A 20,874-nucleotide genomic window follows, 5' to 3' on the forward strand; every position below is an offset into this window, starting at 1 on the left:
TTGAAATAATAAGTGAATGCTTCTGTATCTGGACTGACTACCCCTTTCTGCCTGCCTGAGAAGAGAGTGCCCTTTGTCTGTATTGGTGGCAGTTAACCTTCACTGAAAGTTAACTGCCATTTCTTAGACTGCTGCTGACAACCATCATTGTGTCAAAAAACAGGCATTCTGCCATAGCCAACCGGGGGAAAAAAACCTAGATTTATTACCTGAGACAAAAATACTTTGATTTTGAAACACTGATGTTACTTTTCTGGATGGCTAAGAGTCTTAGAGCTGCATGAACATATGATAGGTATGTAACTGCTGGGTTTAGCCATGCTCACATGCAGGTTGGCAGCAGCCCTTATGCAATGTTTTTTGCAATCCTAACACGACCCTAGAAAGTCTCCCAGGAACTTATCAGTTTAAAAATATTTCCAAATCTACGAGAAATGAAGGACAAAAAGAAGAAGAGGAGGAATACATCAGCCTGACAGATATTCACTCACAGATGATCACTTTAAAGATAAGATAATGTCTGATTCTCCAGGAAAAATGTCAAACTTTCCAGGAAATAAATATCTGTCAATCATGTAGCTGCTAGGAAGTGACAAGCAGTAGAAATAAAAAGAAAATTAAAAAAAAAAGGGGGGGGGGAGGAAAATACCTCAGGAAGAGAGAAGAAATTATATAGAAAGAACTGCCTGTACAATCTGGCAACCACAAAGCTTGACAGACAATTCTCTGCTAAAACTGACAAAAGGACCATATGTGAGCATTAGTATACAATTGTTCTAATAAGCTAATATTGTAGGCTGGAAACTGATTTACAGTCTTATACGTCGTCTTTTAAACTGTCAAGGGTCACAAGTCAGGTCACTTGTTTTTTTAATCAAAATAGCTTCAACCAGTAGATGATTACAGTTAATGCCAATTTTAACGACTATCTTCAATGTTCAATACTTGCCTAATTTATTAATGATGAACTCTCAGCATCAGACTAAGCAAGCGGGGTACATCTTCTCCCAATATATGTTTTCTGCATTAGTTTTAAGAAAATACACGACAACATGATAAATTTTAAGGTCAAAAGGATCACTATATAATCACCTAATCTTATCTTCTGCACAACACAGGCCATAGAACTTCATCGATTAATTTCTGCAGTGGAGGCAACTCTTACCTACCATGTAAACAAATATTACTAAACTTAACTTGCAGCTGAAATAGAGTGCCTCTCTTAGATATCCAACCATGATTTCAGGACTTCAAATGCAAAACCATGCTCTGAAGTGTCTCTTGCCTCTGTTTGCCAGAAGCTGGGAATGGGCAACAGGGGATGGATCACTTGATGTTTACCTGTTCTGTTCATTCCCTTTGGGGCACCTGGCACTGGCCACTGTCGGAAGACAGGATACTGGGCTAGATGGACCATTGGTCTGACCCAGTATGGCTGCTCTTATGTTCTTAAATGACAAATTTACCCTCTTTTCTTGGAAAGTTGTTCCAATGATTAATTGACCTCACTTTCATGTGAGTCTTATTTCCCATCCAACTATTTGATCTAATTATGCCTTGGTCTGCTAAATTAAAGGATTCCTTACAGGTCACATTCAACTCACGTTATTTAGCTTAAGTCTCATCGTAAGGCATGTTTCCAGACTTCAATTCATTTTTATAGTTTCTCTGAACCCACGCTAATTTTTTAACGACCTTTTCAAAGCGTCAACACCAGAACTTGACCACAGTAGCTGGTGTTTTTCTTCCAATATGAATAAAAATGAGGTGAGAGGATAAGATCTAGTTATAGGATCAGTTCAATTTAGTAACTATAGATAAATAAATGTTATCCTTTGTTAAATAAATGTTTTGGATAAACTTTTTCCATATCTAGTCTTATGTATGTACACTTATGGCAGTTTTATTTACCTAATAAAAAATTAAAATACTGTTTTTGTGCATTTTAATTGAACTGAATTTTCTGCCAACTGTAACTTATTGCAAATCTTGAGTAAATAAATAGGATTGTAGTAAATAATAAATGCATCATTCACCATTTTCTAAACAATTATATATGAAACTAAAGAAATCAAAAGAAAATGTTACCATGTGACATTTCTAATGATTTAAACTTATGAAGTACTCACTTTTTTTAAAAAAAAGTTTTAAAAATGGCTTCTTTGTCCTATTCTGGAATAGCACAAAGCAGACAGAGCATACAGGTCAGCTAAACTGGGTTTACAGCTGCTTTGATCTGGCAGTGCATAAAAGACAGCTGAGTGCACACTCCGTTTCCCCCCCTTTCTCCCATCTTCCAAAATACCTCTGCCTTTTACAACACACATTCAAACTTCCCTGTCCTTCCTGCAACCCCTCTTTTGTGCATGGTATATATCCCCATTCTGTAATTTCCCCCTCCTTCTTGGCCTACCCATTGAGTAGATGTAGTGCTACAAAATCGCTTCTCAAAATATATTTATGATTTTTTTTTTCCTAGTGGAAATTTTCATCTGTCAAAAAGAATGGCTTTCTTTGAAAATGGCCACCATCTCCAATTATTCTCAGCAAGACTGAAGCCACAAGTTACCCTCAGGGAAGATGGTTGCTTTCCATGCTGTAAGCAGGCCAAGACACACAAAGAGACCCTTTCTCAAAGTGGCCACCAAGCGAGGGCAGTGGAAATTGTGGAATTCTCTGTATTAGACCACTGTAATCTTCAGCCTATGCTGAAGGAGAAACTTTACCTATTATTCTTGATAACAAACACTACCAATAATCCTAAAATAAGTTACTCAAATGTAGCACATGAACAAGATTTTAGTGAATTTTCACTTTAGAGGAAGTTTGACAAGTGTTACTCTGTTAATGAGATCATTAGGGGCGACAAAATAATAATATTGGGTGTTACATTTCTTAAGGATTCATTTTTAAACTTCATTTTAAAGCATAAAGAAACAGATTTACTTTTGGTTTTGTGCCAAGGGACAAGTACCAGGTTCTCTTTGAACTCCTGATAAACCTGTAGTGGGTCACGGAGTCTCACCCAACATAAGAATGGACTGGAGAAGTCCTTTTCTTAGATGAGGACCTAGAGGAGATTGCTCACATTTATCCTTGTAAGGGTGCTTATTCTTACCCTCTTTGTGTCTTCCCTGTTTTCTGCTGGTCCCTAATTCTGCTTACAACAGTCTCAGAGCCAGAGACAACTGTGTACCAAAGGCGGATTCCTGGTGCCTCTGACTGATGTACCAGGGTAAGACTCTGGTCTCAAACAATCTACCAGGAAAGTATGAAGTCTGAACTCATGGGATTGAGGGGTTCAGCAAGGGAAAATCTGGAAGATACAACACTTGAGGGGATATGTGCTTCCCTGAGGCAATACAGATGGGTGTCATGACCTTCACTGATTGGGAAGGCCATAGTGCTTAAAACCTGGGGCCCTGGGCATGATAGGCACCAAATATAGGTAGATGGCTGGGGTTGGGAAGAACCCCCCTAAGTTTTCCAAAACTAACACTGAAACTAAGAAATAGGTAGAAAAGGAGAACTATTTACAAGCAATAAAACAAAAAACGCTAGCTAAAGCTGTAGACACTAGAGAAGTTTCATCTCAGACCACAGATGGTAGAAAGGAATCATGGAAGTGACTGGTCTGCACTGCCCCATATCCTCTCAGCTGGGAGCACAAGGAGATGGGTGCAGGTGCAGACCAATGGACACCACTAATGAAAAAAAAATCTTCTGGTCCCAGGCATGTGGAGTACATGCACACCTCAAGTGGAATAGACACAGAAACCACCACTTGAAGAAACTTTGTTTATAATCATTTTGATTGAGGCCTATCCATACTCCTCTTACATCTTCATTAATGCATTTTAACCTCTTCTCTTGCACTTATATGACATGAATGGTTTAGACATAGGCTTTGTTTGATTCCTGCTGGTTGGCCAGCCAAGCCTTCCATAAATTTTTAGTTTTTACTCATAGATTGACATTTGAAAACTTTCACCCACTTGTCCCTCAGGTGTGAAGATTAATTTCTGAAAAAAAAAAAAGGGGGGGGGGAGCAATTCTAAAATCTCAGCCAATGAACAAAGTTTAATCAGATAATTATGAACTGAATTGATAAAACAATCACCAAACTGTGATTTCTAGTTACCAGAAACATTTCCATACTGAATGACAGAAGAAGATGCAAAACACTATTTTTAAGTACCAATTTAAAAAAAGATTTTATAGTTTGCCATATCTGAAATTTACTTTATTATAGTTGAATACAGATTCTTAGCTCAGCTCTTTAAGAAACTGATTCATCTGTTTCTTCCTAACCCTCCCAAACTTTCTAGGTAGCTTTCCTGTACCTGTAAAGCAAAGTTAGAAAACTGCTTTTAATAGTAACCAAAAAGTTTATAATTGCAAAAGAGAAACTAAGTACTGTAGCATTACTATGAATTTGATCAGTAAAAATGCGAGTGAAGCAAAAGCAACCTTTCCAGAACTATTTTCCTCCAACGGTAGTTTTTACTGCCTGACGCTCATTGGACAATCATAACGCAGGTAAAGATATGCTAACGTGAACCATATATGAAATAAGATGCACAATATCCCTCAAATCTCATTGAAAAGAATGCCTTCAACACCAGTTGCTCCTTTCAAAAGTTGTCACTAGCAATACAGAAGATTAAAAAATTATTGTATTACTACTGGAACTGAATACTTAACACACACCACACTGGAAGACAATTATATTTCATAGCCCAGAAGGAGTTAGTGTTGTGCTGGTTGCTTCTATGGGTCTAATATTAAGGGATTAGGTTATTGAATATGACAGACTTGCAGCCTTTCATGGAGATTAAAGACTTTTTGTAATTTATTCAACAAATCTGAACGATGAGCTGGAAACACAAATGGAAGCATCAATATGGCCTGTATGGTTAGTTTCATATCAATTGAGCTTTCCCAATTTTATATTAAATCACAGGAGCTTCCCATAAATCTACTACAGTACATGCACCATACAGCGTACTTAAATACTCTTTTATCCCTCCCTTCAGCTCATTAGCTACGTTGTATGCTTTACAAAATAAACATGATTTTTCTCTGCTGGGAATGAAAAGCTTAATGGAATGACTCTGCAGCACAGGGGGGAAGGGGGGTAGGGAGGAGCACAAAATAAAAAAACCTCAACAAAACAGAACAGTTGTACCAAGCAAACTTTTTCTCTCAAAGAAACTATTCTGCTTTTTTTAATGAAGGTTTATCAAACAGATTAAAACAGAACTTCCAGCTTGTGGTTCAACAGTTTTCTAAAATGCCTGGATGTGAAGTTCTATGTCCCAAAGCCATTCTCCCCCCAACTCACAAGAAATGACTTAGGGCTTGTGTATACTAGAAAGTTAGTTTAGATTATTATAGGTGGAAATTTAAAATACAATAGCTATTTCTCTATGGCTCCATGTGTACGCAAGCCCTTTCAGACATCCCCCCTTAGCACCCAGTGCAAGGGGAAAGCTGAATTAGTTAGCTTTTGTTCACAGAGACCCCAGGCACTTAATTAGTTTAAACCTTGTTAGTTTACACTTGCACTGTCCTTATTTCTTCTTGCCCTCAAAGCATGGAGTAAGTGCTTGTCTTCAAGACAAAGCTGTACTGGCTTAATTATATGTGTAATTTTAAACAGCTTTAGTTAAATAGGTGCATAAGGCTGCGTGAACACTTATTTTCATATAGTTTAAGTTAGTCAGGAGTTGATTTAAACTCAACCGAAATAAGACATTCAAACCAAGATAAGGATTGTCCACATAAAAAGTTGCACTGGTTTAACAAAAGATTTGTCCACAGTGGGAGTTATTCCTGACTAACTTCCTACATGGATGCTCTAGAAATGGATCAAGTTAATTTAGCATAAGGCACTCTTATTGTGGAAGAAGAGCACCCACATAGAGTTAATCAGGAATAGCTTTAACTTCACACACTACCTTAATCTGAATTAATTTCCCTACCTAGATGACGCCTAAATCTCATGTAAACAAAGCCAAAAAGTCTTACTGATGCTCCTTTACAGATATTGGCTGATCAGCTTCTTCAGAATGCTGACATTTTATAGCAAGTTTTAAGTAGCACCTAATGAATATATCATGTTCCAGAGTTCTCTTTACTAGCACTGTGGGGGATCGCTGATGAACAGCTTATGTTCTGAAACTGACAGACGCTAATCTTGTTGCGAAGCATTTTCCCCTTCCTTTCAAAATTTCATGCCTGTGTGCAATATGAAAGCTTCAGCAAAACTAAAATATAACAACAAGATATTTTTACATATAGGCCTCCACTGGATTTCTGACAAGCTGCTGTCATACTACAACAAAATAAAGTCAACGAGGTTGACAGGAGCAGAACACACACAATTTTAATACCAAGATGGAAAAGAACTGAAAGTTACTAAAAACTTCACAAAAACATTACAGACACTTTTGTGTTTTAATATTTAATTCAGTATTTCACCACCCAGTTTAAAAAAAAAAAGATTGCCTACCTGCATCAGCTCTGGATCGCTGACCTGGTGTCTTTCCGAATGGGGTCTTCATTCATCTGTGTTTAAGTGAGCAGCAAAGCTGCTGGACTAGGGTGAAAATCCAGTTCTTTCCAACTCTTAAAATTTCCTCTTAGCCTTAAAATGATAAAATTACTACTTGTTAATCCACCATTCAAACGAGAATTTGCTTGTCCCAAGATTAGCTGAAGAAGTATTTTCAATTATATTTCTCTGCAAAACAAAAAGAGATTTTAGTTTAAGCAGTCAAATTTGAAGCGTGGTCAAGATAAGCAATGTAAAAATTAAAAACTAAAATTATATTAGCAAATATGTTAATTTTCATGCTCAGGGAAATTATATTTTTTATTTTAATGTTTTAGCACTGTGTGTAGTAAAAACAATGGAATAACCTGGCACAAAACCAACTTGGACCGACAATATCTGGTAGGGTTTGTCCCTTAAGTTAATTTCTGTATAATATACAGTGCCATTCTATAGGCCAGTATTTAAAGATATGGATCAGAATTATCTGAAAGCAACACGGAATAAAATGATTAGGTATCAATAAACTAACAGTTTGTTTTCAGCCAGGGTAGTGCAAGGTGTTACTGTAATTTTTAATTCTTAAAATGTAGATGTTTGTATGAAAGTCTTTGCTTTAGAATAAGAAACTATATATCACTGTATCTGCACAGCAGGAGGTAGTGGCAGTAACCAAATACTTCTGTTAGCTGATAAAACACCAGATTTACTACTCAGTAGAGAAAACCAGCTCTACAGAGAACAGTGATTTGAGACTTTTAGAACACATTACTGAAAAAATCATTCAACTATGACAAAAGGGAGAAGAGTTCTGCAGTGTGTGAAATTAATAATCACAAATTTACAGAAATTTTGCAGAAAGGGTAGGTATTTGAATAAAGTAATTTGTAAAGACAAGTGAAAAGAATTTAAACTTCTGAAATATTTAATCTCATTACATTTATCTACATCAGTTGCTACATGAGCTCTTCATAGAAATCTGCATGGAGCACTCTTATCAAGCAGTTTTCTCCTGAGAGTTGGCAACATCTTTGCTAAAACAGTTCCTGCTAACCAAAGAGAAATCACAGTAACTGATCTGAAACAACTTTAAGCTTTTTTAGCTTTATTCACTTTTTCACACCACAAACATCTGCTGTCCTGGCTTAATTAGTGTTTACCAGTAGCTTTGCAATTTCATGAGGTCATGGAAAATTGAGACAAGGAAGTTAAATCTAAAGAAAATAAAAAGCGTACTAAATTGGTTTGTTCAATGAAACCAGGGGTTAACATTTTAGAATACCTGACTTCTTGCACTGTGCGGGGAAACAAGCAAAAGAATCATCAAACTGGTGGTAAGAAGTCAAAATCATTCATTTTAATTAAGAAATTTAGAGCCCCTTAGATCACTTGACATTCTTGGGACTCTATGATTTTCATCCTTCAGAGATCAAAATCCTACCCAGTATATTAAAACTAGTGAGAGTAAAACTATGTTGCAGTCTATTAAAAAATGTAGATACTCAAAATGTTTAAATTTTCCATTGACTCAGAAGAGTGCACAAGACATGTAGATCGACATTTTGCTGACAAAGGAAACTTTCTTTGTTTGGAAGAACATTTAGTAGAAAAATCTATCAAGATACAGTCTTATTTAGCTAGCTTGTTCTGCTGCTACTTGTGGATATGAGTCAAAAAATCAAGACTGATATCAAAGTGAACAAAATCAAGATCTAGAATACTTCAGTGTAGCCATACAAATATAATAATTATCTCCAATGCCATTTTGACTTAAGTCTGTCTTGCACAATTTATTTGTAATTTCTGCTCTAAGCTGGAGGCTGTTCCAAGTCCCTGCAGTGCAGCTCTGTACCTGCCTATCACAAGTTATCTCTGCCATTCCTTCCTTAACACTCATATTGGACCAAAAAAAATCACTCCACTACTACTATATTGGGTCTTCAAGACCCCAGTATGTCAACATTGGAAAAACACATGGGATGATTTAAAATTGATGTTATGATCAGTTAACTATAAATCTATGAACAAATTAAAACTTTTCTAGATTCAGAAGCACACTACACAGTACTTGTGTGGGGATCTAACTGACCCCATGAACACACACACCTATTTAAAAAGCTACGCTATGCAGCTTTCAGCATTTAACTGACCCCACATTTAGACAATGGAAATAGCAATATAAAAAGGCACAAACACAGCAAAGTGATAGTGAATAACCTACTACTTTGGACAAATGGAGCAAATAGGTGACATATGTTCTGAACATATTAAGTTTTTACACTTTACACATTCTTGATGCATTTTTCTGTCGTATTCTCTGGAGCAGATGTAACATCCTTCCTGTTTCTTAGGTTCTGGATCAGTACTCCGCACACTAGATGCTGCTTCCCTAGAAGCCTGAGGCAAGGTTGCAATGTTCCTTTTCTATTCCTGGTTTCACCATTTCTGTACCCAGATCCCTGAGAAACATCCATCTCTTACTCAAAGATTATGCCATGTGCAGTTCAACAAAATCCAAATAATATATGCATTCAGACAGTCAACGTACATGTGCAATGTAATAGCAAGTCTTTGCCCCAGCAACAGAATCTGTCAAGTGTGGGCTGCCAGCAAATGCATCTGATAATTGTGACTTCCCCAGAAACTCTTCCTAGCAAGCACAGGCTTCCCAGAAAATCAATTTGACAGTGTTATCTTAAAAAAGACCCTCAATTTTCTGATATGAGGCAAATGTTATCTGGAGACTCGATCTGCAAGAAAACCCTTTTAGTGCATTTTTTTTAAAAATAAAAAACAGAAACTATGGTAATAAAAACAATCATCATAACTGCTGCTTCAAAGGGATAGCTCAGTGGTTTGAGCATTGGCCTGCTAAACCCAGGGTTGCGAGTTCAATCCTTGAGGGGGCCATTTAGGGATCTGGGGCAAAAAAAATTGGGGATTGTGCCTGCTTTGAACAGGGGGTTGGACTAGATGACCTCCTGAGGTCCCTTCCAACCCTGATATTCTATGATTCTAAAATAAAAATCTGATCCAGGAATACCTGCATAATTAATATGAGGTCTAAGTGACCCCAATACCTTTTGAGTGACATTTTTCTGCTACACAAAACCCCCAACAGGCTATATTTAGATGCATATCAGGAGCTGCCAGAGCCTCTTCCTGCTGCTGGAGCCTTTCACAGCAACATGTAGCTACACATGTAGTGCCTTTACCCCACACACTGTCCAAGTGTAGACATAGGCTCACAGTAAGGCATTTTCATTAGACCTCAAATAATTTTTGTGGCTGTTTAATACACCCTCTCCAATATTCAAACATCCTTTAAAATATGTTGAATACTACGTACAATTCTGGTGTCTAGGGGCAGTCTTATTAATGCCATATACTGCGGTCAAATCACCTCCCTACTCCTCATCACTCCTCTACCATTTATACATCCAAGGATCACATTACTTCAATTTTTCTATATCACACTGGGAGCTCATATTCAATTGGTTTGTCCACTATGAGCAGGAAGTCCTTTTCAGAGTTACTGTTTTTCAGAATGCATTGCATCCATTATCTCAGCCTCAAATGAAGTCTGCAGTTACAACTAGCATTTGGCTTACATTATTCCTCTCTCTCATTCACTTTCCCTCTCCCGGAAAGCATGACAAGATCTTGGCACAAAGCACTCCCTCTGCCTCTTGTACCTGGGAGTTAATATACAACATAGCTCCCAACATGGCTGGTTGTCCATGGTAAACAAGCAGCAGGGCTAAGGAGAGAGGAAGAAATGCTGTTTAATGAACTTCCGGCAGGCAGAGAGCTCGAGAGTTACCCTCCCTTGCATTGTAGGGAGCAGGCTAGGAGGAATAAAAGCCAGGTCGGAGGAAAGCAATATACATCATGTAGAACCCACAGTGGAATACCTCCGACTTCAAAATGTGCAAATAGGGCCGTGTACATTCACTTGGTTAAACCACCACTTAACATTTACAAGAGAAAGAAAAATACCACTGTAACCGATTCAAAATTTCACCAGATCAAAACACAATCTGCATGAAATTACAGTTACACCAATCAGTTTTATGAAATAGCACTATTTCTCTTGAAAGTAGCCAGAACAATATAGAATTACAGCATTTTGCTACACCAGCAATACTTATGCCTATATTTTATATACAAAGGGTTAGGCTCTGCAACTTCTTCACGTCAGCAGAGCCAAAAATGTACACCTTAATAGAGAGCCAATGATTTTTTTTCTGAAAACTGGCAGTGTCATAGAACCAGTAATACAGCGTTTCGAACAGAGTTTCGAGAGCTATCAAAAATATCTGGGGGGGGAGGGGAGGAGAGGCTGATGGTTCCATGGCAGTTGGGAGAATTATGGGGGAAGGGTGTGTGAAAAAGGAGGTGATGGGTTGTAATTATGTTTTCAGCAAAATTCCCAGAATGGCTGTTTTAGGCCTTGTCTTTACAATAAAGTTAACTCTGGTTCTTATTTGAGTGTTGCCCCGAATCTGAGTCCTGTCCATGCACAAACACCTCTCACTTAACACTTGGGTGTAAAGCACCACCAGACAACTAGCTTATCAGTGGTATAGACCAAGCGTGGCCAAACTTACTGACTGTCTGAGCTGCATACGATATCTTCAGAAGTTTGGGAGCTGCAAGACATGAACAACCTTTACACATGCATTTTTTAAAATATTAACATCCTACTTACTGTATCATGGCTAATTACTACTAGAGCTAGAGACTTTGTGGGTCTCCATCCTGGTCCTAAGTCTCTGGAAATCTGGTTGATATGTTGTTACGGTGGTATGGAGGAACTCTGTCAGATGTTGATTTGTACGGACTGCACGATGTTTTGTTTTTACTAACTTCATTACAGAGTACTGCAATTCACAGCAGTATATTGTGCCAAAAATTGAAAATGAGTCACACACTAGTCTTTTTGAGTTGAGGATACTTCATTCCTGGCACTTGCTTCCAGAACTTGATTGTTGACTGTGATTTATGCATCATCTTTAGAACCTGGTCTTTCTGGAGTTGATCATGAATGGGTTTATAAGAAAGTCGAAGCAGGATCTCAGCTTCTGCAAGTCTTCAAACTTGGTCTGAAAGTCATCATGCAGTCCTTGTAATTTACCTCCGTATTCCTCAAGTTTGTGATCTTCTACTTTGATTTCAGGAAATGTGTTTAACCCTACTCTTGAGACAGGGAATGTGGTTGAAGTCTCTTGACGCTATGTCTCTTTGCAGAAGCTTTAACTTGTTCTAGAAGCTGAAGACTGCCTGAGTAAGGTCAGAAATAATCTTATCTTTCCCTTGGAGTGCCAAATTGAGTGTTTGCAGATCTTGCATAACATCAGTGAAAAACCATCAGATCCTGCATCCATTGCTCATCTTTCAGTTGTGGATAGGACTTCTCCTTTTCTTCAAGGAAAGCACTGATCGGCTCAAACAGTCCCACAAACATATTGAAGACATCGCTGATTGATAACCACCTCACAATACAGTAGAAAGAGACATCGTTAGGTTTGTCTTCATTTTTGAACTATTGATGAGTCTTCCGATTCAAGCGGATGAAATTGATAATTTCCAGGACTGTTTTCATACCATTTTCATATTTGAAGTATCTGCCTGTGAGATGTTCATGATGGATGATGCAATGAACAAGGAGAAACTCTGGAAATTTGGGACTGCTTTTCAAAAGTCCAATAAGGCCTACTTTTCCCCTCCCACCATTGCAGGTGCTCCATCCGTTACAACACTGACAAGTTTATCCAGCGGTACATTGATATTTGTCAATGCTTTGTCAAGTGCATTCTTTATGTCAACACATTTGTTTCCTTTAGCACCATTAAGTCCAACATTTCTTCTTTCACAGTTAGATCTGAGGAAACATAGCAAACAAATATTGCTAGCTGTGCTTTTATCTTGAATGTCTGTAGATTCGTCAACAGCGAGGCTGAATGCTAGAGCATTCTTTAGATTGTTTTGCATCTTGCTTGCAACATCAGCACTGATCTGGGAGATCTGCCTCTCCATAGTGTGGCATGAAATTGGAGTTTGTTGTATTACTTGTTGAAGTTTTGTGTTACTTGGATCTAAAATTGCAACAACTTCCGCAATATTCTTAACAAATTCTCCATCACAATACAGATGTTTTGCACAAGCGATATTCCATGCCATAACAAAACTAGCTTCAGTCACCATGTCAGTTTCCTTCCTGAATGCCAAAAGTAGGGTCTGTTGACAGTTGAGGTGTAATTTTAATGCAGTTAGCTTGTTTTTCCTTAATTCTGATCCAGGTGGGTATTTAGAGGAAAAAAGTTAATGTGATTTGTTTTATAGTGATGTTTCAAGTTGCTGGCCTTGTGGTGAGAGCGCGATGCACTGCCAGATAAGGCACAGGGGTTTGCCACCTTTACTAGTGAATGCAAAATCTTCTTCCCATTGTGACTGAAAAGTTTTTCTTCATACTTGCGTCTCTTACAATTTGAAGATGTCATTGTCATCCATGAAATTAACATAGGGTTAACACTTAAATCTACAACTATTCAACTGCGACTTATGAACAGTAAACACAGCCTGTAGTGTGCAGAATGCAAGATAATAGCACACAAGGTCTGCACAGCACTACAGTGACGCAATTTCCTGTTATAATGAGCACGTGTCACTGAAGCCCTAAGCAGTGGCTAGCCAGAGCCTGCGGGGCTGAAATCCCAAGCAGTGAGTTGCCACCCCCACGTGGGGTTGAAGCCCAGCCTCAACACCCCCACACAGGGTTGAAGCCAAGAACACCAGCTCACTCCTGCGGTACTGAAGCCCTAAGCCTTGGAGCCCCCCAATGGGGCTGAAGCTGCAAAACACCGGCTTACCATCCTGCAGGGCGAATCCCAGAGCTTGGAACCCCAACCCCCCATGTGGGGCTGGAGCTGCGAGCACTGGCTCGCCCCTCCCCCCACAGGGTCAAGCCCCGAGCTCTGCGAGCCACAGTTGACCCCTTAAAGAACCTCATGCGGCTCATAAGCCGCAGTTTGGCCCTGCCTGGTATAAACTATAGCCTATAGTCAAGCTGCTAACCTGACAACTATGTCATGTGGACACAGGCCTAATCTGAAGGCAACCATGATCTATAACTAAGGCTAAGTTTGTGTCACGGATATTTTTAGTAAAAGTCACAGACATGTCATGGACAACACACAAAAATTCAGAGAAGCCAGTGACCTGTTCCTTACTTTCACTAAAAATATCCCTGACAAAATGGGGAGGCGGATTCAGCACCCACTGCTGCTGGGTTTCCAGGGTCCCCCACCACTGCAGTGAGTGGGAGCTCCGTGGTCTGCCAACTGCCCACCATGGCTGGGCAGCTGCAGGGGGTTCTCCCACCAGGGTGGGGGCTGGGATCTGGGGGGGAGGGGCCAGTGAGCTGGGAGCTCCAGCTGGGAGCTCCAGCCCCAGGGCAGAAAATTTCACAGAGATCAATGGAAGTCAGATTTGTATATCTAATTTGTTTTAATGGGGTCCTGATCTCACTTTCATAGAATCATAGAATATCAGGGTTGGAAGGGACCTCAGGAGGTCATCTAGTCCAACCCCCTGCTCAAAGCAGGACCAATCCCCAATCAAATCATCCCAGCCAGGGCTTTGTCAAGCCTGACCTTAAAAACTTCCAAGGAAGGAGATTCTACCACCTCCCTAGGTAACGCATTCCAGTGTTTCACCACCCTCCTAGTGAAAAAGTTTTTCCTAATATCCAACCTAAATCTCCCCCACTGCAACTTGAGACCATTACTCCTTGTCCTGTCATCTTCTACCACTGAGAATAGTCTAGAACCATCCTCTCTGGAACCACCTCTCAGGTAGTTGAAAGCAGCTATCAAATCCCCCCTCATTCTTCTCTTCCGTAGACTAAACATTCCCAGTTCCCTCAGCCTCTCCTCATAAGTCATGTGTTCCAGACCCCTAATCATTTTTGTTGCCCTTCGCTGGACTCTCTCCAATTTATCCACTTTCTGGAATACTGCATTCAGTTCTGTATATAATATCTAAAGAAAAGGCAAAACTAGGAAGGGATGGGGGGAGGGAAGAGGATAGAAATGTGGAGAAACAAAAAGATTTGAAATGTTTCATTTAAGGAACAGGACATGGTAAGAGACATATACAATACCCCATCTGCCTTCTCTCATAAAACAATGACAAGAGAACGTTAATTTAAAGTGAAAAAAGGAAGTATTCTGTACATAATGCATAGTTAGCCTATGGAACTCATGGCCACAAGACATCACTGAAGCCAAGAGCTTTGCTGATTTCAAGAAAAAAGAAGATTAGGTGTTTACAAGGATAAACATTTAGAAGCAATATGTACCTCCACGCTTCCAAAAATAAGTCAACTACCAACTGTTATGAAGAAGTTTCACCTATAGGCAAGTTATTCTATACTTTTCCACCATTAGACTTCTTGCTTCTTTCTATGAAGCACCTGGTACTGGACACAGTCTGATAAGATATTCAATTAGCTTAACCCTGGGTCTGATCAATATGGCATTTTTCTAAGTTTCTAAATTTGTATTCCTCCATGCAAGCTAGCCATCTGTTAAGCAAATCTTCATGTTAATTACATGGTTGGGTCTGGCTTTCTTTCAGACTTAAAATATTATAGTAGCAATTGCAGTTTTTAGCATAAAACAGCAAAAAAGGACAGGACAGATGGATACAAAATGTACTGTTACAATGTGTAAAACCCACTGTCAAATTTTTCTTAACATTTTAGGAAGAACCACCATGAGGTTGTATGCAAAACGTTGCATTATAAAAGTAATGTAATGCCCAAAAATGTTGTCAAACGTCAAAATTTAGAAAACCTACTTGTAATAGTCCTTGAGTTTAAATATTGATTCAACAGTTAACCAGTAATATTAAAGAGAGTCATATCCAAGGAACCCTAAACTCCAAAAAGTATACTATTGTAAAGTAACACTTAAATATGGAGTGAATACGGTGTACATGGAAAGTGTACTAAGTAGCATTACAAAAAAACATCCAACTGGTTTCTTATCTTTTCTTTATCTGAATAGTGTTATATGTACTGGCATGTATGATCATGATAGAACTGGCATAGGTAAGAATACGTACATGACAAATATAATGTCATGTGTAATCTTTTACCCTTCATCTATTGGCATCAGACCTTACTGCTTGGGAAAACCCTGTGGCACCAGTTTACAACAAAATATTATACTTGGTCATATGTGTCTTCTCCACCAAAGTATTACTATCTTAAGTGTTAACGTGAGAATGGTAAAATCTGTGAAACAAACTAATGGTTCCCTTCCGGCCATGTAGCATGGCTCTCATCCTGGCACTTCCAACAGCGACACTGGCTGGGAAAAGGTTTTCTGCAGACCACCCAAGGCTTGAACCCTTTGGCATAGGCCTTCCCAGTAACAGGTAGGGGCCAGTGGCCTGCTAAGCAAACTTCAGCACATGGAGTGATGGAAGTTTCTCAACTCTGGAGGGAGGACTGACTTATCAGTGACCTCTTCTGAAGTTGCAACAAAGTATCAATTGTGACTACATGTGCATAGCCATACAGCTGTCCACTAAGAATTGGACAGGGATCATTAAATGGATTAAGGTAACTCCTCGTTTGCTGGATTTTACCTAGCAACAAAAAAGATTTTTTTTATTAAAAAGAAAACAGCTGTACATAAAATTAGTTCATAGCTATGAAAAAAAGAGCTGAATGCCATCCGATCAGATTTAAGAACCTTTAATATTTGTATAACAAATAATTCGATCAGTTTTCAACGCATGACAAACATTTTTCTTTATATTTACACACCAGTTAAAATTTGGATCAAAGATTTATATATTTAAAGAAATTTGATATCTGATACACCTGGAGCATTAATACAGCAGAAAATAAGAATTACTAGATATACCACAAAAATTTGTTTTCAGTAGGATTCTAAGACACTGCAGCAGAGGAATGGAGAGGAGGCAAAGCAGAATGAGTCATGCCTTCCCAACACAGCATAGATCATAAGAAATTTTCCCATTTCAGCAAAATAATTTCATTTTATCCATAAATCCTTTAGTTGTGTTATTTTAATGAATCAATAAACACTTTCCTTTAGACAGACATTTTTAAAATCAATCTAAATAGACGTACATTATACTTAAATTAATTATGCAGATTCACTGTTCTCTGATTAACATACATGCCTACTTTGAGCCCCACTGTAACAATTCAATAATAGCACAGTAATGCAAGAGAGTTGCTTACTGCATTCCAATTTCTGCACTTTTCAGTAAGTGTCGAAGTGGAATTACACCTAATTATTCAAGAATAGGCCTTTTGGCACCCTCTAGTGGCTTCCTCCCTCTTGGACTTTTCTAGTTTGGTCTTCCAAAACCTTTCCCCTTTCTACAAGTGATTAAAGTTGACCACAGTTTAAAACTATAGATGTGAGATGTTTCATTAGAAGTTGCAGGTTATAAGTTAAATGTCAAGAGTCCATAATATTCATTCACATTTTTTTCTGGAGTCATTCTGAACTGAAATATACCTGATGCAGAATATGAAAGTTTATCCATGCCTTACTCCAAGAAAGTAAATTTACAAGAAATGAGTTATGGCTTTAGGTCTCTGATCCATGCAGCCTTGGGGGCAAACCAGATCTGTTATTCTGTGGCAAGGGAGATATGGCTCCATCTCTGTTAAGCCACCAACTGAAACACTTCCATGGCCCAGGAAAAAAAAAAAAAAAACTAATTATACTAGTAAGCACTGAGACGAAATAGAACAATCCTCCAAAAGAGCATGAAATTCAATTTAAAACAAACAAACAAACCAACAAACAAACCACTGAGTGACAATTAATAATACCGTTACCTTTCCCCAATTGACAGCCTATTTGGGGTGGGTTAGATCTGTGGACTTCATTACCTGAAAAACTTTTCCTTTGTTGTAATAGAGCAAAAATAAAACTGTATTTGTATTTGTAATGAGGTCACAGACCCAGGACATTGGGATTTTCATAGCAGTGTTCACTTGAGACAAGAGGGGGATATACTATACATATAGTTATGTAGAGCTGTGAAAGGGGGTAACTTATTTCTAAAAATTACTGGAATACAGTGAGGAGTACCCACTTACCAAAGGCAACATCAGATGATTTTTACTCTTATGCTTCCGAGATACTATATTTTAGCCCTATGTAAATGGAAGATTTTGAAGCCTTCTTTCCTCTTGACACTGGATAATAAAAGAACAAAGAAAGCATTTGTCTTTCTGAATTGACCTGTGCAGTGAGTATATACTTTGGGAACTCTACAGAAATCCAGCGAATATCACGTTGTATTTAGGGTACTCTACAGAGCCTGGAGTTAGTTTTTGGTACAAAGACACAGTTGGTTCTGAGTATCACTTAATCTGTATGGAAAGATGAGTGTCAAAGTTGAGAGCATTGAGGTGCCAGATACGGTGCTCCTAGTTCTGATACCCTGTGAACTACCATGATTGTTATCAAAAAGGCCACATTACTAGAAAGTAATAGAACCACCTTCATAAGTAGTTCAAATGGAGGACCTGTGAGGGAACTGTTAACCAGGTAAAATCCCAGGAAAGAACTCTGTACTTTGGAAGGATGCAGAAGTCATACTACCCTCAAAAAGGCACACTAGACATCTAGGAGGCATGAAATCCACTAATTCTCTGCTATAATTAAGAATCTGCCAGATGCAGCAACTTGATTTTCAAATGTCTGAACTATCAGGCCCAGCCTGAGTCCATCCTGAAGAAATCAAAGAGCCTGTAATACTGACACAGATGTAGGAGAGAGACCCTTGTCCTGGTACCAATGGGTAAACGTCACTCAGGACCTTGAATGTGTTGTGTTAAATAAAAAGAAAAGGAGCACTACTGGCACCTTAGAGACTAACGAATTTATTTGAGCATAAGCTTTCGTTAAATGTATTTCTGGAACCTTAAAACATGGATATTATCTCTGCTGAATAACCTCTTTGGCTTTAGAGGTTCTGTTCAAGAACTAGGCAGCGAGGCTCTGACTGTCTGGATTCTGATGTACGACTGGTCCTTGTAATGCATATCCCTTCTGGATGGATAGCAGAGGAACATGGCCAGAACAGGGCTACCAGAATTAGGAGTCCTGCTTTTCTTCTGAAGCATTCTGATGAAAGGAAAGGCATATTTTAAAAAAAAAAATTAAGTCCCTTTTAGACATCTTTGCAACAAGACATCTGTTGCCTTGACTTTATAATCTCACTGGCAAGAGCAGAACACTGAATCTTTGTGATTCAAATGGGATGCAAACAGATTTATTGCTAGGAAACCAAAATTCCTTTACCAGTACAGTAACTCCTCACTTAAAGTCATCTGGTTAACTTTGTTTCGTTGTTACATTGCTGATCAATTAGAGAACATGCTCATTTAAAGTTGTGCAATGCTCCCTTATAACATCGTTTGGCAGCCGCCTGCTTTGTCCACTGCTTGCAGGAAGAGCAGCTCATTGGAGCTAGCTGGTGGGGGCTTGGAACCAGGGTGGACTGGCAGTCCCCCTAAGTTCCCTGTGCGGCAGCCGCCCAGCAGCCTATCAATTGCCAGCAGTTCAGCTGTCCCTCCCCACACTGCCATGTGCTGCTCCTTCCCTCTGCCTTGGAACTGCTCCCGGGAGCCTCCTGCTTGCTGTGCAGGGTAGGCGTCGGGGGGAAAGAGGGGCACTGTCAGGGTGTCCCCCTCCCCCCTGCTCTTGCACCCCACTTACCCCATCTCCATGAGGGAGCTTCCTGGGAGCAGCTAGTGTCTCAACTTGCTGATTAATTAACAAGGCAGTGTACTTAGAGTGGGTTCAGCCTACTTAAAGGGGCAATGCGCATCTCTCTCACACACACGGGGTGTGGGTCTCTGCCTGCCATGCTGTCTCCCCTCCCTCCATTTGTCCTGCCTTGCGGAGTATGAGGCTACATTAACAACAATGGGTTAACCCTTAAGGGCTCAGCCAAAAGCTAGTTCACCATTTAGCAGTAAGGCATTCCCTGGGAAATATCCCACCCTCTTCCACCCTCTGACTTCACCACCTCAACCAAGCTTCACAATCATCATCGCTGTGTACAGTATTAAATTGTTTGTTTAAAACTTGTACTGTGTACGTGTGAAAAAAATTTCCCTGGAACATAACCCCTTCATTTACATTAATTCTTATGTGGAAATTGGGTTCGCTTAACATTGTTTCGCTTAAAGTCGCATTTTTCAGGAACATAACAACAATGTTAAGCGAGGAGTTACTGTAAATGGAAGACCTCTCGATATAGTGCCCATTCTGTATGATCTACCTTTTGCCTGCTGAGTCGTTACATTCACTTTCCAGTGGACGCAAAGGGAGCAGACTGACTGCAGATTCTTCTCAGCTCAAGTCATAGGACATAAGCTTCTCTTTGACAGTCTGTAGATTTTGTTCCCCTTTGTCCGCTTACATACGACATGGCAGAGGTGTTGTCTGTCACAGTCAGCATGAGGGAAGTCCAGATATGGGAGCAGAGCCTGATATCATATTGGACTGTCCTGCTCTCTCACCAGTCTACACTGTGCTTGTTCTCATTTGGACCAGCTCCCTTGAATGGGCCTTGACCCCGTCCCTCCAGCCTTGCATCTGTGGTGATAAGTGTCCTGATGAGTTTGCTTACTGGAAATCCTGACTTGAATCCTCTCTGACATATCCACCATCTGAATGACCTGAGAATCCTCCTGGGGAGAGATGCTTTCACTGAGGGGAGGATAAGGGGAAGTTCCAAAGCAGCCTCAAGTCAGCATGGGTCAGCTAAGAATATCCACAAAGGAGATCACTAATGAAGAATAGACAAAAAAGTGTTTTAATGGGACTTCCCTTTGATAAAATTTCTCAGCTCCTCTTGTATATCCTGCAGCAAGAAACTTCATCCTCACCCACAACTACTTCAGGTTTGGGGATGATTTATACCTTCAAGTCAGCGGCACTGCTATGGGTACCCGCATGGCCCTACAGTATGACAACATTTTTATGGCTGACTTAGAACAACGCTTCCTCAGCTCTTGTCCCCTAGCGCCCCTACTCTACTTGTGCTACATTGATGACATCTTCATCATCTGGACCAATGGGAAGGAGGCCCTTGAGGAATTCCACCAGGATTTCAACAATTTCCATCCCACCATCAACCTCAGCCTGGACCAGACCACACAAGAGATCCACTTCCTGGACACTACAGTGCAAATAAGCGATGGTCACACCACCCTATACCGGAAACCCACTAACCGCTATATTTAC

At 39.5% G+C, this 20,874-nt stretch overlaps 1 protein-coding gene across 15 annotated transcripts in view; it reads right to left on the reverse strand.

The window, feature by feature from the left end:
* Window positions 1-20,874, reverse strand: part of SPIN1 (spindlin 1) — a 123,759-nt gene that overhangs the window by 30,193 nt on the left and 72,692 nt on the right. For 7 of the 15 annotated variants that reach the window (XM_074953119.1, XM_074953116.1, XM_074953109.1 and 4 more), the window contains one exon: window positions 6,515-6,745. In XM_074953119.1, coding sequence (XP_074809220.1) covers window positions 6,515-6,566 — 52 coding nt within the window. In that variant the 5' untranslated portion in view covers window positions 6,567-6,745. Of the gene's footprint in view, window positions 1-6,514; window positions 6,746-7,494; window positions 7,606-17,711; window positions 17,811-20,874 lie in introns of all 15 variants that reach the window. The other 8 variants (XM_074953123.1, XM_074953121.1, XM_074953122.1 and 5 more) reach the window with 5 other exon arrangements.

Source organism: Natator depressus, chromosome 5 (genome assembly GCF_965152275.1).
Source record: "Natator depressus isolate rNatDep1 chromosome 5, rNatDep2.hap1, whole genome shotgun sequence".
NCBI classification, from domain to species: domain Eukaryota; kingdom Metazoa; phylum Chordata; order Testudines; family Cheloniidae; genus Natator; species Natator depressus.